At 39.0% G+C, this 27,425-nt stretch overlaps 1 protein-coding gene across 1 annotated transcript in view; it reads right to left on the bottom strand.

Annotated features, from left to right (window-relative positions):
* The window catches only part of MYO3A (myosin IIIA), a 113,261-nt gene that overhangs the window by 23,259 nt on the left and 62,577 nt on the right, over nucleotides 1-27,425 (bottom strand). Inside the window, exons 15-25 of the mRNA XM_075747154.1 lie at nucleotides 27,208-27,322; nucleotides 23,743-23,869; nucleotides 22,537-22,747; nucleotides 20,273-20,420; nucleotides 12,720-12,873; nucleotides 11,541-11,629; nucleotides 9,657-9,786; nucleotides 7,155-7,234; nucleotides 6,479-6,556; nucleotides 3,153-3,358; nucleotides 950-1,061 (exon numbers count right to left, since the gene is read on the bottom strand). Coding sequence (XP_075603269.1) covers nucleotides 950-1,061; nucleotides 3,153-3,358; nucleotides 6,479-6,556; nucleotides 7,155-7,234; nucleotides 9,657-9,786; nucleotides 11,541-11,629; nucleotides 12,720-12,873; nucleotides 20,273-20,420; nucleotides 22,537-22,747; nucleotides 23,743-23,869; nucleotides 27,208-27,322 — 1,450 coding nt within the window. The remainder of the gene's footprint in view (nucleotides 1-949; nucleotides 1,062-3,152; nucleotides 3,359-6,478; nucleotides 6,557-7,154; nucleotides 7,235-9,656; nucleotides 9,787-11,540; nucleotides 11,630-12,719; nucleotides 12,874-20,272; nucleotides 20,421-22,536; nucleotides 22,748-23,742; nucleotides 23,870-27,207; nucleotides 27,323-27,425) is intronic.

Below are 27,425 nucleotides of genomic sequence, written 5' to 3'. Positions count from 1 at the left end.
CAATTAAGACAACAATTATGCTTATTTTGCAGAATTCTCTCCATCTTTGGTCACTCATTGGTACAGATACACGTTAACCCTAATTAAAGTAAACATAAGCTATAGCTCTCACACCTCAAGGTATGCTTCCTTTGGCTACATGTCCACTAGCCTCACTAAGACAGCAGAGGAAAATAAAGGTTGAGGAGGAGGTAATTTCATGGCTTCTGTCCCACCTATCCAGGAAGATGTCTCAGAAGAACAGTTGTTTCTTTTACACTGAGGTGATTTCAAATAGTTTATGAACCATTTCTCTCCCTATCTGTATCCTTCCTGGGCATTTCTGTTACATTAGCAAGCAGAGAGACTTCGTGCAGTACTTGTCTGACGCGTCTTCTCTCTGGCAGACCTCTGGAGATCTGTCAGCTGGGGGTGGGTGTCCCTCTGGCACACTGGGAAGACTAGTGAGCTAGAACCAAAAGCTAGAGTATGGGAACAGACATGTGTTTCTCTAATAACAAAGTCTTCCCTCCATTTCACATACATGGGATCATCCTGGTATCTCTTCCCGCAGTGCTCAGCAAAGTCTGCCACAGAGGCCCCTGGCTGGAAAGCCAAAACCTTTTCCTCTCCCTTTGTGAGTCTGATTGCTCCAGGGAAGAAGTGCAACTTCTTTTCCTTAAAAAACTTGGACTAATCTCACTGGGATCCTTATTACCACATTTTCTGAAAGAAAATGCAAGCAGTGTCATTGTCACATACTGCTTTGCACTGCGGCCTCACTAAAGCTGATCAGAATTTTAAGACTTTATGGGGTCAGGATTTTAGCCAGGTATCAGGGAACAGTACCCAGCAAAGGGTACCAAAGAGACTGAGAGCTACCCCTACCAAATGGGTGAGAAAACAAATTGCTTAAGAAGTTAATAATGACATACTGCAATAATGCAGATACAGTATACTAAAAAGTTACTTTGGTTTTTCCAAGAACCCAGTTGTCAAGGCGGGCTTTTTCCAAGATGGCAGCACAGGTTTCCGGGCTGACAGGAGGATCATCATTTGTTTTGTAACAGATGAGGTAATACCTAAAGACAAATATGTGATTCTTTATTCCATTAATAGTGAGCAATAGATGCAAATCCATTTAAATAATAAAAACAGTTACATGAAAGAAAACATAGCACTGAAAAAAACAGAACCGTGTATGAAAGAAATTGCTGCGATTTATATGCAGTACTGAGAAACTCAATCAAAAGTGGATGAGTGACATATTGCACACCCTGGAGGGTTGTTTAATTCTGTATCAACACCAGAAGGCTTTTAAAAAGTGTGCGACCCAAGCAGACTTGTGCACCAGTTCTTTGCTGCTCTGGCTCTCTGCATGCTGTGAAAATGATTTCAGTGGCAAAATAAAAATATTTTTGAAGTTTTTATGCCTAAATTAGCTTATTTCATATCTAGAAATGTCATGAAAATTTCCTATTTTCACGTGCTAGACCCTCTACCTTTGAGATAGTTAACGTGATGTGAGATGCATCCCAGCTCTTGTTACCTCCTTGGATTCAGCTTCACAGATCCTTTTGGAACATATACGTGCTGTTATGGCATATCATATGTAAGCATTTAATCTGGCAAACTCATTACTCAGAATTAATTCTGATTAGGAAAAGAGGTCAGGATGCTCATGCATAAAAATTACCGGTAACATACCAGCTCAGCTGCTGAGTAGGAAAGTTCTTGTGTGTTCCAGGACTTTCCAAAATGCTCCATAACAAAATGAACCATACCTATCCTGGGTTTTTAATTCAGGAAAATTACATGAATTATGTTTGCTTCCTGACAGTACATTCTGCTTTTTTCTTGTTATTCAGCCTTTATACACAAAGCTTGGGTTGTACCAGCTTTAAATAATGGTAACAATTACCTCATGGAATAATAAAAAAAGACAATGTTGATTCCTGCATTACCACCAATTCCTACAGCTCCTTTTTTTTCTTTTTCTTTTTACTGCATCATGAATTGGCTTATTTTTATTCTAACAAAATAATTTTGCCATTATCCCAGCTCTCTCTGTAACTCGCACTTATTATTAAAAAAAAGACAAGGCGATAGATACTTAATAAAAATCCCTTTTTGTTTGAGGGCCATATCCTCAGTGCCAGAGATCTGCACAGCCTCACTGCAATCAGGGGCACGCTCTTTGGAGAGCCACCCCATCGTGTTCACTGCTTTCCTCTTTTACCTGAACAGTAGATTTTTTTTTATGAAAAGCAGAGACCAAAACCCACAGCACATCTTGATGCAGTGATAACTACCTTTTCCCATGCTGCACTCTTCCAAAACTAATAGTCCCAGGATTATTCTTTCCAGAAGCAGTGCTATAAAAACATCACTCTGTCTTTCCTCTCCCTCGTGCTCCTGCAGCACTCTGCCGCTAGCTCTCTGTTTCTAGTGCACTATTTTAAGTGCTTCTGTCTGAATGGGTGTTGCTTGCTTCTTGCCAGCTTTGATCTCCATTCCATAAATCTCAGTTCTGATTGAGGCAAATACTCAGGGTCTTTATTTGTAAGAGAGAAGTACAGATTAAGCGCTCAAGATGATTAATTTTTTGGGGCGGAGGAAGAAGAGACAGTTAAAGGAATTGTAAAAGCATAGTGAGTTCATTACTCTCTTAACACATGATTAATACTTAGAAATTATATTTTAAACAAAATTATGCACTTAATGAACTTCTCAGCCCTAGATTAGCAATACCAAATTATCATCCACGCTGTACAAGCAGATGCTGCACAGAGCTAAACGTCAGGAGGTAGAGAAACTGTGGTGCTGCTTGGGTGTTATTGCTCCAAATTCTTGCCTTTAATTTGAAGTATTACATTTCTAAACCTCAAGTCTATGAAGAAAATGTGCAGATTATAAGCAAGACAATTTTTACCCAAATGAGCAGGGAGCCTGAAACAATCATCCTGAGATGCATCATCTTCCGCTACCAATCCAAAATGGGTCACTAATCTTATGCCTGAACTACTCTTTGTCATCTAGTCTGTAATCTTCTTTGTCACAGGAAATGTCTTTGTATTTTTTCTTTAAAGACTGTACCAAAGACACTGCTGATGCTTAACAAACACTGGGCAGCAAGGATAGTAGAGAAAAAGGCTTCTTCAGATCAATGTTACCGTTTTATGAAGTTAGCGAACAGTATACGGTGTGAATAACCCTGTCTTCGAATTCTTGCTGTCTCCAGAATTCCCGTGTAACGCAGCTGAACCAACACTTTTTCTTTATCAAACTTGTTTGCCTGACGGTCGTTGTTTGGCTTGATGCACCTGACAAAATGAGGCTGGCCGACAACCATTTTGGATAACAAATCCATCAGAGAATACTGCAAGAAAATAACAAGATATTTATAAAGCTTGTATATAGGTCCATGTGTAGCTGAAATTTTATTTCATGTCCAAACCCATTTACATGTATACTACTTGAGAGAAACATTGATTTCAAATGGATGTACCAAATTCCACTCAGAACATTCTCACAAATTGCCATAATGTCTAACATATGATAGAAATTCTCCTTAGACTTATTTGCTTCTCTTGGAGTCTTGTTAGGTAATTACATCCCATTTTGTCTTTTTCCTGTTGTCACCTATTTGAGGATTGTTATTCACTCAGAGAGTAAACCATCCATCTACAGATGGGAAGTGGAAGAGCAGCAAGCCAGTAAATATTGCCATCCCTTCATTAGACTGGAGGGAACTAAGGCCACCCCAGAAGAGGGACTGCTTAAACTGCTCTGATCTGGCACGTCCTGATCATTGTATAGGTTGATAATGATACTATAGCTGCCCTGCCAAGAGGAAACTTTTGAGGAGGGCAAAACCAGAAGTACACAAAATCGCAATTCCAAAATTGCACTTTTCCCACCTCACCAGGGTACCAGGCTAGCAGAGGGGATGCAGTTTGTAGCTCCCCATGCCAACTGAAGTGAATTCGGATGTAAACAACCTTGACTGGTGTTTTGTAAAATTGCTTCATGGGAGGATCTTATTAAAACACAAATGAAGAGGCTCATTCCTCAAGATTCAACCTGACTCAACAGAAGGAGGCAGCCAGGAGGTAATACAGTTCAGCAGTAGGTTGGATATATGAAACTAGTGTAGGACATCAAGAGCCATATGTTTCCTATTAAAATGTGCAATACCATTCTGGACAGACACTGCACTATGCAGCAAAGTGCTTAATTAGCTTCATCACTAGTGTGCCAATTGAATGACACACTAATGGATAATTTTTTTTCTCTACTCAGTCTGAGGTGGCAGATGCTTTTCTCATTCATCCATAGATTTCTGCATATGAGTAAACCTGTGGGGCTGAAGGTGAATCATCATTTAAGATCATTAGGTAGCATGACCTGAGCAGGGATTTCCACTACAGAAAATAATAACAGAAAAGTATAAATATTATTAACTCATTTGCAGCCTCTGATGCTAGATGTGCTGGTAAGGCACTGAATCACAGACATCAAATTTCATAGAATCACAAAATGGTTTTAGTTGGAAGGGACCTTAGAGATCATCTAGTTCCACCCCTCCTGCCTTGGGCAGGGACACCCTCCACTCGACCAGGTTGCCCAAAGCCCCATCCAACCTGGTCTTGAATACTTCCAGGGATGGGACATCCACAGCCTCTCTGGGCAACCTGTTCCAGTGCCTCACCACCCTCATTGTAAAAACTTATTCCTCATATCTAATCCAAATCTCCCCTCCTTCAGCTTAAGGCCATTACCTCTTGTCCTGTCACTACATGCCCTTGGAAACAGTCCCTCTCCAGGTTTCCTGTAGGCCCTTTCAGGTACTGGAAAGCCACAATTAGATCTCCCTGGAGCCTTCCCTTCTCCAGGCTGAACAACCCCAACTCTCTTAGCCTGCCATCATAGGAGAGGTGCTCCAGCCCTCTGATCATCTTTGTGGCCCTCCTCTGGACTCGCTCCAACAACTCCATGTCCTTCTTGTACTGGAAACCCCAGAGCTGGAAGGTGGGGTCTCACAAGAGTGAAGTAGAGGGGCAGGATCACCTCCCTTGTCCTGCTGGTCACACCTCTTTTGATGCAGCCCAGGACATGGTTGGCTTTCTGGGCTGCAAGCACACACTGCCGCCTCATGTTGAACTTTTCATTAACCAACACCCCCAAGTCCTTCTCCTCAGGGCTGCTCTCAATCTATTCCTTACCCAGCCTATAGTCGTGCTTGGGATTGCCCTGCTCCATATGCAAGACCTTGCACTTGGCCTTGTTGAAGTTCATGCAGTTTGCATGGGTCCACCTCTGAAGCCTGTCAAGGTCCCTCTGGATGGCATCCCTTCCCTCCAGCATGTCAACTGCACCACGCAGCTTGGTGTCATCAGCAAACTTGCTGAGGGTGCACTCGATCCCACTGCCCATGTCTCCAACAAAGATATTAAACAGTGTTGGTCTCAACGCCAACCCCTGAGGAATGCCATTCATCACTGGTCTCCACTTGGACATTGAGCCATTGACCGCAACTCTTTGAGTGCAACCATCAAGCCAATTCCTTATCCACCAAGTGGTCCATCCATCAAATCCATGTCTCTCCAATTTAGAGACAAGGATGTCATGTGGGACAGTATCAAATGCTTTGTACAAGTCCAGGTAGATGACATCAGTTGCTCTTTCCAACACTTTAACCCCGTCATAGAAGGCCACCAAATGAGATTCAGTGATTTCCATCTACAACTTTAAAACACCATCCAGCTTTGGAGCACTGTGATACCTAGGTTGAAATTATCCTTCACAGTGCACAAAGCTGTGCAATTGTTATCTACTGAACAGAGATCTCGCTCCTTACTCTTCTCTGTCATAGATGTAAATGAACTCTTATAGGTCATGAACATCACCTCAGCCATCTTTATGTTTTTTGCTAAATAAGAGTTGGAAATTCAGAGCTGAGCCCAAGTGAGCCAACTCTGTGCATCACTTTGGAGGAAAGAATGCTCTTCACAGCTGTTTTCTATCGCAGGACCAGCAGCACATCCAGTGCTTGGGAAGGTCAAGAGCACTGCTGAAGGAGCCACAAGGATGGACTCAGGACAGCCTGTAAGCAGTGACCATCAAGATCTTTCTCTGGAGCTCCTGCTCCAAATTAACTTAGCCCTCTTCCTTTTTAAACTCATAAAGAAATGTTATACCACTAATGTCCAACCTCCCTTTATCTCCCTTGATGGGAAAAGAAGTAAGTGGAAGATTAATATTTATCATCATACATCATCATGACAGAAATGTGGCTGTGTAATCAAGTGCAATTAAAGATGAAACATCACAATCTCTGCTAGATATTTGTACTACACAAACCACTGCTCCATATATGCAGTTCACAAACTCTAAATGGATCACTGTTGACTCTAAGTCAACAGGTACACTTCAAAAGGTGAAAGAATAAACATTCATTCTACTCTAGAAAAAAGTATTAGAAGATTTGATATCTTACTCTAAAATAAGAAGCAACTGTCTGTGTTTTCATGCTGGTTGTCTCTCTTGGATGATGTCCAGTATCTCCTGCTTCATTCTATAAAGATGAAGAAAGAAAATTTCCAATGTCACAACAAAGCACCCCTCAGAGAACATCATTAATTAAAAAAAAAAGCATTCTAAACAGAAAATGTTACAGCATGATCACTAGCACAAATCAGTTACACCAGTACGTTACATTATTTTGCTACACAACACACAAACGTTCACACACAGAGGGCACAATTTGATAATGGAGCATCTAAATAACTGCCACAAATAACCTAACAACGTCTGAGGTCCTGTCTGTTACTTCATCATCACTGTTATTTTGGTAGTTCTCTAAGGAACTTCACTATACTCCACAACAATATTTTAATTTCTCTTTTTGCTGTAATACAGCTAGGAAATAATATTTTTCTGCCCCTGAAGTTGTTATAAAACTATAGCCAGAAAGAAGGGAAATGTTAGGTTTTTACCTCACGGAAGGAATATGAATTGCACAACACAAAGATATCCAGCTAAACAGAAAAGAAAATAGGAGAGGGAGAAAAACCAAGGAGGGGGTTACTTGCTTACTTTTAGTACCAATGACAGTATTGCCTTTCTAGTTTAAATTAGGGTTCAATGCAGAATCATGAAATCAGTTTTCTTACCTTTGCATGACTGATTGATTTCTGGGGTGTCCACATTTGGTAACTGATTGTAGTTTTGCTTTTAGTGTGTGCCAGGTTACCTATAGGAAGATGAAAGAAAACAACCTACCAAAATGCTTACATCTCATCTAAACTAAAAACTATGCTGAATGCCCCCAGTGTAACCATATGATTATAAAGATTTGACTTTTTTGTAGTATGTCCTCATTTGCCCTTTCACCTTTGGGAGGGAACAAGCTCTGAAGAAGTTGCATGAGGATGGAACGTGGGTTGAACTTTCCTCCTTCAGCACTTATGGCACCTACTAGAGCAAAAAAATAAACAAACATAGTGCTGCAGAAGGTAAGAAAGACACATCTTAGAGCATCCATGTAGTTTTACCCTAAGGATGTTGTTGTACTATTCTAGTTCTAAGGTTACATATATATTAGTTAAAAAAATAAAAGTGATAGCACCCTTCTCTGTCCCTGAAGGCAAGTAACATGGCACGACTCAAGTCTATACAGTTTATCCCCATACTTCACTACTCTTTTCACGTCCTGGTAAAAATAAGGTTGTGTCTTTCCACAGACCTTATTGGAAACCATCACTGGCCTGTGCTTCCTCTTGAAGTGTGCCTGGGTATTTCTGGGAGACTGCTAGCTGACATGGTCCAAAACTGTCCATGGGGAGGCATGCTAACCAATTCATCAGAATGGACAATCCTGTGGGAATGTTTCAGCTACTGTTCACCATCCCTGTTTGGTTTACTAGCATAGACATAGTCTTAAGACTCTAACCTTGGAATTCTTAATCAAGTAATACCTTTATTATGATGACTTGAAGGAATAGGTGCATTGGAGTGGTTTACACAGACACTGGTCTTCTAAAGGAATAATGAAAATTCTGTTGAGCTTTCCATCATGTCACTCTATGTTGATAAACCCCAACCATTCCTGCACGCTGCCATTGCTTCTGCTAATAACAGCTCTGGAATCTCACTCTCCACTGGGAGAGCCTGTAATCTCTCTGTGCTCAGCTACAATCAGTAAGAGGTGGATAAGAGTTGGATAAACAGCTGCAAATATATGGCATGCTGAGCTAATGCACCATGTATTATGTGATGATATCAAGTGCTAAACGTCCCTTGGGCTTAGCTGAATATCACAAGGTGGGAAGGAAAGAGAGAGGGTTACTCACACCTAACTTTAGCTATCTCAACGTGAGGTGTCTACAGGATCCCCGCTGTATTCAGTGGAGACAGGCACCTTCAGGGACTTATCCCATCCTAAGAGAAATACCTGAGATAGAGAAGATGGGCTGGACTCTGGGTAAACCTCTACATTTCCACTGATTCTAGATGAATAACTTAGGCCAGAAATCTAACTTTTAGTTGGCTATAGCTGGACGGTTTGGGTCAGTTTTGGAAGACAGCGTTGCATAACGTTTAACAAGAAGACTAAAACAACCTTCAGAGTTATCTTACAAAACATTACATAAGACTTGGGATCAGTTCTTGGGACCATTTGGGCCCTGACTTTGGCTCTACAGAAATCATAGTTTAGTATCTTAGCAGATATCAAGAAGTCAAAAAGTTCAGGCAAGGACACTGACCTCAGTGCTTTCCCAGAAACACTGACTTAAAATAGACCTTCAAGACCAAATTTTCCATTCCACCAGCAAAGCTCCCTTTGTGAAGAATAGGAGCCTTGCCAAAACCTCAGTTTCTGTAAGCTACGATAACATTTTAGAGAAATTTCCATTAGGGTCTTCCAATTTAGCTTTTCTGTTCTACTACATCTCCCATGTAGATGCACAAGAAAGTAATGTTGTAAAGTACTTACTGTAAAGCATCAATGTCATCATGCAGGGAGTAATACAACACAATAGCAAACTGGTTGTAAGGAGACTTACCCATCATCTTAAAATGATGGGTAGGACACTGTGTAAGGAGCTGGTTCAACTAAGGTGCAACTTAGGAGTAATATCTGTAGAGCCAGTCATATTCCTCCACCCCAACTTATGAACTCCCTGAGGAAGAGCTCACTACTAGGACCCCATTGGTTACCTAGTGTAAAGGACTAAAAGACTGGGGAAATAGAGGAGTGTCTCCTCACTCTTTGCAGCAGATGTTAAGAGCCCCAACCTTGGTTCTCTACTACTTTAGAGAAAAATTGCACTGAGACAAACCAGGCAATTTATATATGCCCTGTCCAAAAAAGGGCAGTGACTTACCTGATCCTTTCTGTTCAGTCCTCAACTCAAGGGATGCACTCCACTCCCTGTCTTGCTCCCCTACCCTGAAGAGAGGACCCTGAAAGAAGCCTCTACCACTTGCTTGGCACTTGACCAGACCAATCCCTCCCCTGCAGCTTGAGATGGCTGGGGCTCCATTCTGTATAGATTCTAGGGTTGGAAAGTTAAGCCACAAAGTGTATAACGTCATCAGCAAATGGTCATATGAAACCTAGCAGTGGTCATCATGAAGGCTAGAGAAGAATAAGATTAGCACAATAGCAATACCTGTTTTTGTAAGAGGATGAGTTACCAGCTGTCGCGTCAGATTGTTTTCAGATGATCGCAGTAGCAGCACAATATCAGCTGGCAGAGTATCTCTATTTTTGGCTAGGAATCCACTTGCATTATATAGAACCTGTTTAAAAAGTGCATTTATGCATTTTCCAGGCTTTTGAAAAGTAATTGTAAATTTAAGCACTCTGGCATGTGGCTTTTCATATATCAAGATACACAAATAGTTTTTCAGCCATTGGCCTCGCTCTTGCTTACAGTCTTTCTTTTGATCACTGAAAGTTCTAACTTTTTAATACTGAGAACCATTATGATGCAGATCACTAAAAGCAGATTCATCATTCCAAATTAGCTTGAGACATGTATTTTCCCTAATGCAGATATGTTAATATTAGTTTTAGCCAGTGTGGATTCATCACTATGACAAGTGTATTGTAGTCCTCCTTTACACCAGTACACGTGTAAATGTACAATTAACAATGCACTTGATTTCAACCATATCACACAGGATTTCCCATATGATTGTACAATCTTTCTGTCCCACTCATAGCGTGCTGTACCAGGCTCAGGACTTACCACTCTTCCTAGAGATTTCTGTATTAATTGTAGAGGAAGTCTGCAAAATCACAAACTGTATATTGGCAACTGAAATGTCTCTAAAAATTCCAGGAATTATGTACCTAACTCAGAATGTACCTCCAGGACTCTCTCAATGATGCTGTAAAGGACCCACAAGAAAACCTGTCCTGTGAAGAAGGGTGGAAAATACTGGCATGTATAATTTAGAAAAAAATCCTCACAAAACAACCCAGTAACAGTCTTAAGTTACAAGAAAGGCTTGTAAAGGAAGAGGAAATAAATTGTTCCCCAGTTCTACAGTAAAGAGGACTAGGAGTAATGAACTTACATCACAGCAATGGAGATATAAGTTAGACAGTAGGAGAAACTTCCTAATGAAAAAGCTTGTTGAACACTGGGAAGGGCTGATGGGGCCCTGGTGGAGTCCCCATCTTCAGTGGCTGCTATCCGGAATGATACGGGGAGAGCTGGCTCTCTGCTCCTCAGCAGTAAGGTATGCTATGCCGGTAAAGGGTAATTCAGCTGGAGATGGGATTCAGAGGAGTTACTGCAGGCCTTTTGTAGCTGGCTGTCTTACACAAGGGGCAAGTTACCTTCTGTCAGCTGATGGGCAGTATGTTGCCTCTTTCCAGGCCAGCTGCTCCAGCACTGCTCAGACCCAACATAGTTTCCTGTGTGAGACAGCAATGCCCACTCCATACCCTTTAGAAGAGCTCAAAAGGAGGTGGGATCTCCTGCTTTCACAAGACAAGATTCAAGTGACAGTGGCATCTTGCTGCAGCGCATCAGCAACTCCTCCTGAGTTTGAAAGGCATGTGCAGCAAGTCATCTGGTACAGCAGGGCAAGATGCTGCTCATCAAACGAAGCAGAAAGCAGGTCCTGCACTATCTATCTGGCTGATGACAGAGTACAGAGCTAAGTAGGGCTGATAGGGTGTAGGAGGTAGTAGAAAGAACGGAGCTGGATCCTGATTCGAAGCAGTGGGAACAAGCATGGCACAGGACTTTGAGGAACTAAGGGGAAGAGCACTGAGTTGCATTACATAATGGCTAAATTTTGTTCTTCTATAATACAATCAGTTCATTTACCTGGTGACATTTAAGAAAAATACACTCCGGCTATTGCTTTTTTTATGAGGGAAAATAACTTTCAATTTATTTTTGATGTGTAAGGCACTGCCAACATTTCCATGTCAGGCCTGAATAGATGAAGATTGAGAACCAGCTCAGCTGACCTCTTCTATTTCCTTCCAGCCCTGCCATTCCACAATTCCCAACCAATATCATTAGGTTTCTTACCTTTCCTGCATAATGATAAATCCCAAAGGTTAGATCTACTCTTTTGGGTCTCCAAAAATATTTTGACTTCAAATTATCTTCAAATTTTTCTGAAAGAAAACACATAGCTTATCTTACTGGAGTTACTGTACAATAATTGTCTTCTGAATCTGTATCCCTCTAAGGATATTGCCTGACTTTTCAGACAATACAGAGGCACAAAACAGACTCTGATGTTTTTAAGGACAAAAATACTATAATGGTCTTGTAAAAAAAGGCACTGGATAGAGAATATGGGAGCTTTTGGATCAGTTACTTTTTCTGTATCAATTTTTTTCTGTGTGACCTCAGAAAATTGCTTGCCTTTCTAAGCTTTTGATCTTCATATATGAAACAATGTAGTAATCCTTCCTAAGGATTCCTTGGGGAATTGTCAGGAAACATTTATCAACTGATTAAGAGCCTCTGTACTGTAGACTAAAATGTATGAGGATAGAAAGACAACAAGCTCATATAATTGCTTTAGCATGGGCATCATTACTGCATGTTATTAGGATTTGTGATTGGGTGTTGGTTAAAACTCTCATCTGACACTTTGCACATTCAAAAATGAGTAAAACAAGGACAGAATTTATCTGCACAGAAACCCCAGTGAAATAACCAAATCAAATGTAACTGCAACTACTCAGCCCCACCGGAATAATCAGGATCTGAATGACAACATATTTAGGTGGTTTAATTTCTGAATAGAAAAAAAAGAGGAAGCATAATTTGCTGAAAGGCACTGAGGCAGGTTTGCAGCCATTACCCTTAAAAAGTACTAAAATTCTTGTTTGGATATGGCTCATCAAAAATCTCAGAGCTGAACACGACTCAACTTTGAAAACAGCGTTCTTGGCATATGAACCTAGAGTTTTAACTCAGTTTGATCTTTATCCTTCAAGCCCTGCAGCTAAAAATTCCTGAAGGCAGGAGAATTCAAAACCTGGATCAGCAGCTTAGGTTCATTTGTACTCTTGATGCTTCTCTATCAACTTCAAAGACATCCATCCCTGCAAGCATGTCTCCCTCAAACATACTGTGACACTGGAATGTGGGCTCACTGAAAACATACCTAGCATAAAGCCTAAACTGGACAGGCCAAACAGAAATCTAACAGAGAGACATCCTGCAATACTGTGAAATAAACCATATACTTACCTACAAGTGTCTGATCTGTTGCTTGTGGGAATCGACTTTCCTCATCCAGCAGGGACAACAAACCCATTGGTTTCTGCAGGAACATATCTAAGAGGGGCCTGTTGTCCTCATATTCTATAACTCTTGCATCAACACCTTCGTATAGGTATTCATTCTGTAACAAGCAACAGAAGGCATGTTTTGTCTGTGTATACAGAACCACTTCAGAAAATAATTCACAAACTGTCAGTTGTAGCAAATTAAAACTACATTGAAAAAGTATGCCCTGGGGCTAAAGACATTTTCTGCTGTTTTGCAGAAACAAATGTCAGTTGGGTTGTATCACACTGTCAGGCTAGAGATTTTAATTTGCCTTTGGATATGTAAGTGCATCCTATGGCATGTTTGGTAAAGTAAGATGCTTTCCACGAATATGCAAGAATTAAAGAAACAGAGTTGAAGAAGATAAAGTATAGCATTTGCAGATGTGTGTCTGTTTACTCAGTGTCTGTTTACTCAGTGTCTATTTATGTCCCTCATCTGCAATATAAAAAATATTTCTTAATCATTTAGAGCTACATTTACATTCCCAATTTGTTTCTCAGATCTGTGTGAGGTACAGTGGACAAGATTTACAAAAGTGACTACAGATTACAGAGGCCTCACTCATTTGATCCCCCTCCTCAAAGACCTGGAAAAGGTCTTATGTGGAGAAGTTCTAATAATTAAAGAATGATGTACATACTTTCTAAAAATTAATTAATTGTCTCAGGTTGGCCTCTACAACATTTTCGCTCCTTTTAAGGAACTAGGGAAAGGTATTCAGCAAAATTAAAAAAATATAGGAAAGCTGGTGGGGTTTTTTTGTGATTTTTTTTTTCTCCTGAAGACTGCAAATACCTTTGGATTTTATCTTGAAAATAATTTAAATTATAGCGGACAAATACAAGAATGACTTTCTTTAGTCTTTCAGCAAGGCAGAGGACAGCCGCAGATTTACCAAGAGAAGGATGCTCTAGGGACTGCCACCCTTCCATTATTTTCGCCTGCATTGTGTAATGCAATAGCAGTTGCCCACTGCACAGTGCTCCCATATACACCAGGGCTGCCTTCAGTCCTGTGCAGGCTACAGTATGAAACACATAATTAAGCCTCCTGATCTACTTTAAAAATCATCCCTCTTCCAAAGGATAGGACTTTATGAAAGTGTTGTATTAATGTATAGTGTTAGCATCACAATTGCACTATCCTGCATTCATTGTGAGAAGAGTGTCAGAAACATGAATGATGGCTAATATTAATGAGTTCGAAGACCTCTAACCCTGAAAGACCTCTCCTTATGTGCCATTCACTTGAGTCTGAATGAGTGAAGAAGGCAATATACTGAATGTTTCGAAAAGGAGTTAACTACCATATACAACAGAAAAGCACATGTTATTAGATTTCATACCTATTAATCTCTAAGCCAGAAAGAAACATCAAAATGAATAAAATCAATAATACTGTCCTGGAAATACAGACCCAAATAAATAAATCTGCTGATCTATTTGAAAGAGAATACAGAATATATACCTAAACCATTCCAGTATCCAGATTGATCTAATTTCCCAGGACACTCCTCACTCATAACTGGTAGGTTATGTCTTAGTTTATATGCCCGTACAAGGGTGTAAGCAGTAAGAAACTCTCCTACAGCCCCATGAGGACTCCTCATCTCAGACACATAACATTAACTTCATTCATGTCTCCCCTGAAGCAGTGGACAGGTGGAGTTTTGTGTTTTATTTTAATCAATGACCTAAGTAGCGGGACAAGACAGAAGAGTAATAAATGTATCACTGATACAGGCAAGAAATTATATACCCGTAGGAGCTAGTGGCAGGAAGGGAATGAGTCCTTGTTATCGCCCAAAGATAACACCGGAGCAGGGGCAGCTCAACTGAGCGACATACAGATGTTATGTTCATGAAACCAGCTGTTGCTGCTTAGGGTTATCAAGAGTACACTCATCAAGAGGGAAAAGAGAAGAGAATTCTTAGAATGAATCTATCAGAGAAGAGTGTTTCTGTGACACTCAGACATCCTCATACAAGTTCTCAAAGACAACCTATCTAATGATTAACTTTTTCCAACTTCAAATGCTTGTGAGAGACACTGGCTTAGAGAGCTGATAGAAGAGTTCTCCTTGAAACTGAAAGGAGATCTGCAGTAGCTGCACTACTACACCGTAACAACAACATCTGCTCCCCTCCCTGCCCAGCCAGTGCGTGGGGCTGACCTCCAAGCCTGCAGCGTATGTGACTATTCTGTCTTTTGTGTCTGCACCGTGACAACCGAATGAGTGTCAGCGCTGACGGTTTCGGTAATGCTGCTGTCTGCCCAGTAGGATATGGAAGGAGTTCACTCCATCACTTCCCATGGGCTCCTGGAGGATGGCTGATAACCAAGTCTGCCAGGCACCAGTGTGACAGATGGCTCAGAAATAAGATACCGTATTACATTTTCTTATGCAACACTGGTCTTCAACCATATTATTAGGATACAAGCAGCAAGGATAAAAGCCTTAATGATGCACATCATAAAACTGTAATGAAATAGATCTTATTTGAATTAATAAGCTGAATCAGCTATAGGATTCTGTAATCTCCCATGATGGTTTATGACAAGAAAGCTCCTAAAAATAGCAGCTGCTCATTGAAATTCTAAAGCATAATCCACGAGAAAGTATTCCTGTGGATGAGATGTCAAAAGGAAAGACTGAGTTACACTAATACTCAGGCTACTATCTCTTTTTGGTATTGCGTGCTATCTTTTCTATGATCAAAACTAGATAATATTAGCTTGTGCAACCTGGCTTCACATAATAACAAAATAATTTTTTAATGCATTAGGAAATGGTCATCATGTTTAATAAAAAAAGGTAATGGCATTTTGCTGAGACCGTGGTATGATGACACTTTGGCTTAAATGGAAACACCAGAGACTTACTTAGAATGAATTTCCAGCTTAAAGCAGAAGATTGAATTGTCATATAAATGTAAAATAAACATTTCATATATTTAATGCAAAAAGTAGCATCCTTCCAGCTATACAGTAAACTTGCCACTTTGCAAAATATTTTAGGTATTTGACATTACACCTTTTACTTTTTATGGAAGAATCACAAATGAGAAAGAAAAGGGAAAGTTGTCTTGCTGTCCCATGTTACCTGCAGATGATGGAGCTGACAGAGAATTAGCTTACATCAGTACCGTACATGTAAGACAAACAGCTTGAAGGACAGGACTGAAGGTGCAAAAGTTCTGCTTTGCTTAATACTAACCTAACAAAAGCTTGTACCAGCATTCATTCCACTTAACTAACGCATAAAAGAAGTGACTAAGTTGAGAGCCCACATTTCCACCTAGTCGGTGGAGACAGAGATGTATTTATTTGTCTCCATTGACTACTGGGATTCTAAACTAGTTTTAGATTAACGATACTCCCCACTTCAGTCTTGCTGTTAAATTAGGGAAAGAAAGTGTCATTCAGGCCTAAAAGCCTTTATTCTTAAATGCAAACATTAAGGCAACAAAAAATAATAAATTCCCTTAATTTTGACTTGAGTTCTCCACATCATTGGCAGGCAGACACTGCTCTAACAGACACCCTGTGTCTCAGGCGGTGATAGTACCATTGTTCCTTCCTACTATTCCTATCACTTCTGAGGCCATATTTTTGTTGGCCACACTTCCAAGGAAACCAAAACTGAACACTTTTCAGATTCAGATACAGAAAAGAAACCACTGACAATGCTAAAAACATGTCACCTGCAACACTGAAAGTACAATTTAGCCATAGGAGTTCACTTACTATTTGGTTTCATTGCTCAAGTCGCCAAGGAATGATTCACCTTCCCTAGTTCTGTAGTCACTACTTATTAGGTTGACATGGGTTAATGGAGAACTGGACTATAATCAACTGATTTAGGCCTTGACTTCCCGCTAGATATGTCAAATTTCATCTAATTGCATGTGGTATGAAATTGAACTGGGCAAAACAGGGAAAGAAATGAAGAAATAATGTACCTGTGAGTTTTACTTCTCTTGGGGGAAGTATGAATGAAATTAAATTCCCCAGTCATCTTTGGTTAGATCTACTGGGTGCAATGCAGTGTCGTGTTAGAGATTTCTGAGAGAGCACAGAGCAATCCAACACGTCTGTCTGGCATTGCACAGGGCTGTGGAGAGATACTGGGCTGGGTCCCCAGCAACAGGATAGCTCCATCAGCATGGCAGTCAGCTTGGGGGTAATGAAAAGTCGACACAAAGGTCTCAGTGGCTGTTGGCATCAGCCTTCTAAACATAGCTCCTGTCTTTTAGTATTAAAGACACAAACCCTTACATGTGTGTGAAGTCAGGCAGACGCATCAGCAAAGGGCTGGGCTCATCCTACTGTTTGGCTTTTATGTAAGTGATACTTTGTATCATTAACGAGAACAATGATCTGCTGAACTTTTAATTTCAGTCATATAATTTTGAAAATATGTTCTTTTTTTCCATGTATAGAAAATGTAGGAATTATATTTTATATTTTCCTGCAAATGGTTTTCTCTTATATGTCTGCAGGGAAGGCTTGTATTTACAATTAAAGTACATTACTGGTGCTAACACAGGAGAGTCCTTACAGTGAACAGAAAAGATTCTGAAGCCACCTGCTTTCTCGAAGACTATTCTTGTGATGTAAAACTGGAGCAACCACGTAATAGAGAAGTGAAAAGTGATGTCTTATAATGACTATGAATCATACTGCAAATCACCCTGTGCCATTGGCCTGTAATGCAGAATAAAGCATTTGTCCTTTCCTGGTTCTGAAAGCGGGGGGATTTACACCCACACTTGCACAAACTTAATCCATAGAGCTCATTCTGCACTGCCATAGTAATATCTTTGGAGATTACTACAAGATAATATAATGAAGCTTGATATAATCTAGTGTAGTGGTGTCACATAAATTAAAGTAGGCATCTTACTCGGTCAGTATTACAGGCAGGATGTGAACATTCGTAATAGGAATATTATCACTAGTATAAATGAAATATTAATGGAAATGTGCGTATAAGCACCAGAAGAAAGAGTCTTAGAAGAATGGCCTGTGATTTGAATGAAGAACATTTGTTCACAGCAATAAAATTGAGGAAAGTGTTGTTTACATCAAGACCAGAAGGCCTGCACTCTCATAAAAACAGCGCAGACAGCTAGCGAGTGGAACACCCTCTAAATCTGACAGCAGGAGGATGACTGCAAGGTTACAGCACATCACATATGCCTTTCCTTTTCCCACCAAGGAAGCAGACTGTAGGCACAAGGATGCATATATTCCAAACAAGCAAAACCAGATACTGACCTTGCCTAAAGATTACAGAGGCTGAAATAAGTAAGGTTCTGAGGCAAAGAACCGCCCCGTAACAACCGCTGATTGCTAAAAGGTGTAAGAGATCTGTCCAAAAACTATTTCAGCAAGAAGAACCGAAGAGACATGATGAAGACTTGCTAGTTGGTGTCCCTTATTCCCTGTGTCGCTCACAAACGATCCTGGCCAGACCACTTGAACACACACATCTTGATGCTCTCTGTGTGGGTGTGAGTCAATGAAATCCATGAGAGAACGAGTGGGAGTGGGTAAAATCAGCATACTTAGAGATTCTGTAAATAAAGATCACCTTCCCATTCCATAAGGTCTGTAATTGTCCTACTAATTTCCTACAAGGAGAAATGAGTAAACTGTATGTCGTCAAAATCAGAGGTTCATTTTTTCTCTTATCTCCTCAGTAGGAAAATAACCACCCTGATCTCTCTGCAGTGGGGTGCGTGCAGGGGAAGAAAATGTTCCTACTAGATGGTGACACCACAAACCTCTGCATTAATATACTTCTGGCCCAAATGTTCTGCATTAGGATATCTAGAAACAAGTAAAGGCAGATTACACTGAACAGGACCCAAGTCTAATTAAAGAAGAGAAGGAATATTAAGACAATATTTGGGCGTACAGGGATAGGGTTAGGAAAGCCAAGGCAGGTCCATCAGCAGCAAAAAGGCAATTAGGGAAAATGTGGTCCTGCTGCTAAACAGGTGTGGGTGACATGGAGAAGGCTGAGATACTCAATGCCACCTTTGCCTTGGTCTTGACTGATAATCCCAGGTCCCTGAGACGAGAGGGAAAGCCTGGAGCAAGGAAAGCTTACCCTTGGTGGGGGAGGATCAGTTTAGGGAACATTTGAGCAAAGTGGACGTATGCAAGTCCATGGGACCTGGTCAGTGCCTGGATTTAAAAGGAATAAATAACAGTGCTGCAGTCTGTGCTATTTCCGTCTTCCAGCTGTCAGAAACAGCAGTAGCCAAGTGCTCTTTTTGTTTGAATTTATGCACTTTGGAAAGAAGATGCCTAAGTAATTATAGTAGTTCAGGCTAATTTCTCTCTGACTTTTAGATGGTATTAAAGACAAGGAAATACTTGTGACTGAAAATCTCCCACATAAATCTATAAAAACAACTACAAGGTCTAAGACTGAAAGACAGCATTTCCTGAAATAATTGGAAACAGGCTAAAACATTGAGCCATATAAAAAAAATTTCCATTGTACACATAGTTATATACACCTGTAGACTGACACATGCATGTACAGACCTCCATATGTAGACACATTCCAAATTTGTATATGACTCACCCTTAAAACAAGCAGTGGTTAAAACTGACAAAATATGCTTTTTCTACTAATAATTAAAGTCAGTATTCAGGACGATTTTTGTCTATGTATCATAAACCCAAATAATTTCAATAAAACAGAGAAAGTATTATTTCACCTAAAATTTGAATTACTGTTCTGCTCATACAGAATTCTGGAATATTTCTATTTTCAGCAAGATTAATATTATTCCCCCAGATGTGTTATTTCTTCAAATAACAATATTGAATAATGATTTAAAGATGGCTAATTTAATTCTCATGGAATTATTCACAAAGTTGAGATGACCTTTTTTGTGGTTTTTCACTATCCACTTCAATTTTATAAACTTTTATAATTACAATTTTATTCCTTTTCTCTGTTTTACATCAAATTATTTAGATTAAATTCATCTTTATTTAGCTTAGATGATCTACTTCCTGAATAAGAACAAAATAATTGCAAGATTTTCAGTTTTTAGTAATAGAATTTAAGTGTTCATTAAGCTTATTAGTAGGCTATTATGAATACTGCACTTTAAAAGTCATGTTACCACTCATTTATTTTTTTACTGTAGAATCATACATTACATCACTCATGTTACTCCTCAAGAAAACAATATTCATTTGCATCAAACCGATTATCACTGTGTCGTGTTGCTTAGATACTGTAAACTTCAAGTTTAATGCATTTTATGTAGGCATTTTACTTGCAAATAGCAAGCACAGCCTCACATAATACATACTCAGAAAAAAAATTGTTATAATTTGCAATTTACTACCTATTATGGAGAAGGAACAGTGTAGTTTCTTGAGACCAAGTTTTATATGTTCAGCAATATTAAATCTTTACCACAATATTCGACAAATACCTGTTCCCAGGCAAAGACATGTTGATTGAAGTAGAACTGAATTTGTTCATTGGCAATGTTGATACAGAGTTGTTCAAAAGAATTTTTTTTGAAATTCTCAAAGCCAAAGATATCAAGAATTCCAATGTTCAAACCATCATCGTTTCCACTGCAAAGATTAAATAAACTTTCTATTGTATCTTTATTTTACAGTGACTAACTTCATTATTATTTCACAAAAGGAAATAATGGCCCCGATCTGTATGTCTGTTAAACAGGATAATTTTTGCTAAACCACCTATCTCTTAAAATAACAATCAATTTTTGTTTGCAATATAATAAATGCACATAAATTCAAAGATGACTGTATTTGCAGACCAGATACACTGAATTATATAATGACCAAATCAATTGATAAGCGTATAAAGAACTTAAAATTTTATTTTTAAATTAATATTTGCTAGTTATTATTCTGTTATATAAAACTGACTACAGTATAGGAACAACATGGAGTTCTTTTTGTTTCTCTTGTAATAAAGCAGGCTTTACTCACCAGCATCCTGAATTTAAAGATTGCTGTCATTAAATATGATTCCTTCATATTATTTATTCACAACAATTAAAACTGGTTATTTTAACATGAAAGTCAAAAGAATGCATGGCTAGACCTTTTATGCATCTAAATCACTACTTTATGTATTGGAGTGTGGTATGAATTTAAATAACCAATTAAGTTCCAGAGAAGTACTACTAGTAAAAACTTCAGTTTGCAATTTTAGCTAAGGCATTCTGAGATCATTTCTGCAACTGGAAAAAAGCTCTATTATTTCTATTTATTTGCTGAAACAAAAAATTAAGAGGATATAATTTTATAACAAACTGTAGTCAACATTAGCATTTTTTCCTAGATAAATTAAAAAGAATAAACCACATTTTATCTATTAAACCGCTTTGAGGGGCTATCTGTAACCACCTTTCCCCCCTCATAAAAACTGTAGGAAATCAGATCTGAAGAACAAGCCTCAAGATACTCATGAAGAGTACTGGAACCTTTTTGAGAAGTCCATCTCAAAAAATGGAAGCATTTCATCATGGAGGGGATCAAAGGTATTTATTGATTTTGACCTGAATTTGGTGACTATTTTATCTGTCTGGAAATTACATTTTTGTGTGAGTAGACTGCTGAAATGTCTGCCTCATTCCTTCCCAGAGCTAATTACAAAAAAATAGCAATACAAATTATTTTACTACCACAGAAACAAAGCAGACTTCAGGATATTTTTTGTCTGTTTTGTTTGTGTTGTGAGGTTTGGTTTTTTTGTTTTTTTTAATAGAGAACTTTTGAGGTCAAACTTTCTCCCTCCTTACCAGCACAATAACTATTCCATTTCAAAAGGGCTCTGTAACAGGCAGTGCTGCATGCACTTCATCCTATCACTTACTGATTAAAGTTCTGTTTATTGCTGCTCTGCTGTAACCAAATATTTGAAAGTTTAGACAAAATTTTGAATTGCAGCTTTGCCTTTCTCTGATGTTTGAAAAAAATCCCCCAACAATTCCAGAAAATCCAGATTTGCAAACTAAAGCTATCGGTCATTGATATTCTACTTATTACAAGCCATAGAGGGCCCTGACCTATAGGATCTACAATGTAAGCCACATCATTTCTTCTTTGATTAATTTGCAAAATGTGTTACATCCTCATTCCCAATACCTTTTTTGTCTGTGTGTTCAACATGTCACCCTGTAACGGTGGAGTGGACATCAACCTCAGTCAATGTGTTTGGAAATTACTCTCACATACATATGAAACCACTTTCATAACAACAGCAACAGAATCAACAGCATGGGTGCAAGTAAGAGCAGAATTTGACCTATAGAATCATAGAATGGCTTGGGTTGGAAGGTACCTCAAAGATCATCTAGTTCCAAACCCCCTGCCATGGGCATGGACACCTCCCACTAGACCAGGTTGCCCAAAGCCTCATCAACATATAAATGTCAAGAATTGACTCTGCATAGCAGCAGAAATAGTATAAAGGAAAAGGTAGTTAGTCCATAATTTACAAAGAGTTAGATAAGTAAAGGTCAAACAGGAAAACACAAGACACCTGTGCTATCCATATCTACTGCATCTTCACTCCATCCTATGAATAGGGTAAAACTTTATTTAACATCGTAGTGTTAAAAACAAACAGGTAGCAGAGAAAATGTAGATGAGAACATAAGTAGATGATATTATTCCCATAGAAAATCTCCCTTTATTCTGGAAAAGCTTCTTTTACCTTAAATGTTTGTCAGGTTTGAGTAAAGTGTTGATGCGATTAACTATCCAGCTAAAGAGGCGCCCGTACAGTGCTTTGGCCATGGCATCTCTGACATCAGTGGCTTTTTCCACAGTGTTGGGACGAATAATTGTTTCTCCTCGAGTCACTACACAGTGAGAGGTGAGGGCCTCTTGCAATTCATCTGCCTGAATACACAGCAAGGATGCACCTAGGAAGGAAGGTCACAAGCACAGCTCAGAGGCAGACTTTGGAAGGAAAAATATGCATTTTTGCAATCAAGGCTGCAAGTGCAACATATTATGAATAAGGGCCAAATCAGTCTTGAACTATGACTAATGAGGATGTTCACACCAAACAGCTGTTAGCATTTAATTGAGTCACCAGCCTTCCTAGCTTCCACTGCAGTCAATGAGTAAGTGATTCAAAGCAGAGGCCTTTAGGTTCTATATTGCTTTATCAAGGAGGCTATTTCTCCAAACTGTCTACGGAGAAATGCTAGGGAATCTAGGTGACTGTGTCAGGAGTACGTAAGTTGTGAGGTGTGAATATCCCTCTCAGTTATAATCCATCCATATAAGTCATTGCTGTCCTCCTTTTCCTCCAAAAAAAGGGGGGTTTCTTTCCCAGTTGCACAATATTTTTCTATCTATGCAGGAAAATGTGTAAGGAGATAGCATGAAGACTTCATTATCTTCCCAGCTGTAATTACTGAGAAAGAGTAGCAACTTCCTCGAGAATCTTTGCCCCCTTCCCTCCTCTGCCTCTCTGCAGCCTACAATGTAAGGTAACCCTTCCAAAGAATTAGTGAGCCATATTTCAACAGGCACATATGGGGAACAAGTAATGAGTATCTGAGAAAGAAAATGGGGAAAAAACTATTCAACGTGTTAATGAGGTTCTTCATCAAATGTTCAAATAACCTTGGAAAAATTCCAAGGATTTTCTTTTCAGGCATCTGCAGTATTAGTCATGTTTCCTGAATGCCAGTGAACTGGTTAGTCAAATAAGGTGCATAACATGGACAATTTTTTCTTTTTGCATTTGAATTCAGGTGGGCTTGCAATTAATCTATCTTCAGCATTTCATTATTCTTGCAAAATTTCCATGTGAATACAGTTTTCATTGATAACTCTCTTGCAAGAAAATAAACTTGCTATCAAAACACTAAACAAAACCAATATGAAATCAAGAAAAACCACTCACAATTCTCAAGGGCTACTGGATTGGAAATGTTGCTCTTGTCAATCATATGTTCAGATACCACTGCAGAAAATTCAATGTTACCCACATTTAAAATGGCAGCCAGGACACTGTACACACTTCCAAGTTCCTGCAAAGTATATTAAAAGAGATGCAACACTTAATAGCCAGACAGATTTGTCACTTTGGTTTGTGCGATGGACACGCATGTGTGCTGTTTCCTAAACCTGGAACAATCACTGTCTCTCTCGTCTGCCACACGCCCACGACTTTTAGGAATACTTTCCTCGGCACAGTCTTTCAAGTGTAAGACACCTAAAGAGGGCAAGACAAACTATAGCCTAATCTCTCTTCTATACTTGTCTACAGGGCAGGATTGACATGGAGTAGGGGAAACACAAAACAGTGGTGAGCGTAATCCTCTTACACAGAAGGCATTCAGAGGTTATTTATATCCGCCCTTCACTGTGGCTGCAGGCATAACTGTGTCTGAAAAGGTAATACCTAAAAAATCTGCATCTACATTTCCTGGATCACGGAAACGAAGGTACTCCATATAATATGTCTGCAACAGCTCCCACCACCATCATCAGAAAAAGTTTCACTGGGAGAAGAATGAGACCTCACATCTCTGATTTGGCAAAGCACTTTACCCTTCAAAATGTCACACAGGAACTGTGTACTCACCAAAGTACTTTGGTATGAACTTTACTTAAACATATTTAAATTTTGAATTATTTAGTAGGTTCTGAAGAGGATTCTGCCTTGAAGAAGGGCTAATACTAGTCTTGACAGTGAAGGGATATATACAGTAAATGATTTTAAGTATGTATATATGACAAATAAATTAATATTTGCAATTAATGAAATAATACTTTCATTGCAGGTTTGACTTAGATTTGAACTTTGAATTTTCATCTGAACTGTGAACGTTTATTGGTATACTTGATCACCTCTGAGTATTTTCTACTCAGAAATGCTGAACTGTTCCTGTAAAGCAGACTAGGTTTTAAGCTAGGAATCTGTGATATGATATATTCTGAGGCATGGAGTAATAGTGTATTTTATAAGTAGCAGTTTTGTAAGTTTTATAGTAGTTTTATAAGAAGCAGTTTTGTAAATTTGATTGGTATTTTATGGTGGACTTTTCATAATTGCAGAACATTTTATCCCTACTATTCAATAGTTTGCTGGTATCATGTCAGGCATCATTTACTCAGATAAAGTCCTTAATTGCTCTAGAACACTTGATCTTGTTTTTGACACTTTCAGAAGTTAATCTAGCAGTTAATAAATTAATTATTCTAGTGACAGCAAGACAAACTAGATAAACTCAATCTAAAAAATTATGCTCAGGATAATTGGTGTGCAGTTTACCTAGGTTTTAAGCAATCATTTTCATTTTAAGCTTAGGGACACAGATGAAATGCAAAGAAATTGATAGCTTAACTTCTGCCACTACGCTGTACAGTATATATCACTGCTGACATTTTTGTGCCCTTTTCCAGTGTGTTTGAAATCTGGCTTGATCTGTCTCATACAGCATGATTATTGTTCACCTCAGGCAGTCCCTTCCTATTAATTTTGCCATGCAGCCTGGAATAAAACAGTGTAATTTTAAGACAAGGAGTACTGACAGTAGTCACTATTAAAGCTTGCTAGTCAGTTAAAAACAGATTTCAAAGAAATAAAGCCTTGTTTAGCTCTCAGTTTTAATTGGAGTGGACATTTTGTCCAAGGTTTTCTGCTAATAAAACATGGAACTTGGTTATATAGGACCTCCTCTGTGCACTGGGATGAATGTCAAAGCTTAAGGCTGCATTACTGAAAAGTGAACTTGGAACAGGAACTCATTGTCTTACAGTATCTTTTTCTCACTGAAAATAAATTGTCTCTGCACATTTATCTTCTATCAGAACCCCTGTGGGGGAAGAGGACTTCTCTGTTCCTTCACTCTTGCACACGCAGCCTCAGACAGACTAGTTCACCCTGTGGAGAATGTAAGACAGGCTAACATGGATGGGGCTCACATGTAACCACAGTTACATTGCCTATGGTACTCAGCCTGCTTCTGAAACTGCGGGGGTTCTACAGGTAGAGGATTCTTTACAGATTCAGCTTGCAGTGGTGTGCTGAGTTAATCAAGTGAAGATGCATGCTAGAACTACACAATGTGGCCAGTGACCTAGTTCTAACTGGATCTTCAATATGTAAGGAAGGTCGTCTCTTTTGGACGATCAGGATTATTGTTTGCATCCATCAAAGTGAACAAAAGAACTGGGAACAAAACCAGACTTGATGCTTTTCATGCTATAAATTAGGACTTATCAAGGTCTCCAGTGCTGTGACAAAACAGCTATCAGTGCTGAATTGTGCATATTCTTCCATGGTGCTTCAGGGAAAGTGAAAGTACAGGTGTGAAAGGATGTGTGATATTACAGGTGTGAAATTACTAAGTGCAGTTGGGAATAAGCATGTAGAGGAGAAAGAGACTGTGAACTCTGCTGCTACTATGGCTTAATGCAAAATGAGTATGGAGGAACAGAATAGGTGAATAAATCTGTTTTCTGCTAGCTATTAAAATATTTACATTGAGGGAAGCCAGAAATATTCAACAGAAGTGAGTAGTTTTCCATGAAAAGTTCGTCATAACATGCAGTCAGAGAAATTAAAACATCGATCCATTCTGCAGCACTAGTGCTATATTTCACAGATACTGTATGGATCATACGCCTACTATTGTTTGTGCTAAAGTCAGTCAGCAGTAAACTACAGCTGTGATAAACCACTTCTAAGAAGAGAGAACTAGGGTGCAGGATGGGGTTTCCCTCCCTTGCATCCTATTTTATAGATCCAGAGGCCTGGTTTTTATCGTAATTATACCAAAGACAGCCTGAAGAGAGGGGTTTAATGGCCAGCGGAGTAATGATATGAGATTATACAGAAAGAATGGGTTCGGTTAATGTTCAGTGATGAGATTCACTCCAAAGGGATGTAAAAACTTCATTCAACTTTGCCCTGGAGTTGTGGAAATGTATTGAGTTCATCAAAACTCATATCAACTCAATGAATTTTTAGAACTCTCACCATGGACTTCATCTTAAAACAGAAATGAGGCTCATGTTCAGAGGCTTAAAATTATAGGCTAATAAATAGTTACAACATCGTTTTCTATGCATTTAATTTGCAAAAGCCTTTTTTCCCCAATTACTCAGCTGTGCTGTGTTCACTGATTTCAAAGTCTTGTTGACTAATACCATTTTATTAGTTTTTCAGTGCCTTGAAACCTTAAAAATTTAAATGTGGTAATATAACAGTAAGTTGACCATGCAATATCCTAAAACATAAACACACTACAGCTAAAGGAAGAAAATAACAAGGAAGATTATTTGAATGCCTTATATAAGTTTTTTCTGATTAAGACAGCCATTAAAGTTCACCAAAAAAAAAAGTGTTATCAGCACTCACCTCCAGTGTAAAACCTATGACTTTGAAGCACTGTTCAATTAATTCAAACTGAGACTTATAAAAGCTATTGTTCATGAAATCTTGCACTATTCTGAAATGGTCATTTTGCAGATATCTGAAAGAGTTGATGGATATGGAGTTAGAATGTAAATGAGGTGAAAATTCAACAACACTGCATTTCTTAATAAAAGTAATTTATGTAAAAATAAATAATTTAT

This window comes from Balearica regulorum, chromosome 2 (assembly GCF_011004875.1).
Source record: "Balearica regulorum gibbericeps isolate bBalReg1 chromosome 2, bBalReg1.pri, whole genome shotgun sequence".
Taxonomy (NCBI): Eukaryota; Metazoa; Chordata; class Aves; order Gruiformes; family Gruidae; genus Balearica; species Balearica regulorum.
Note: the sequence above shows the minus strand (reverse complement) of the source record. Positions and strands in the feature narration are given on the sequence as shown.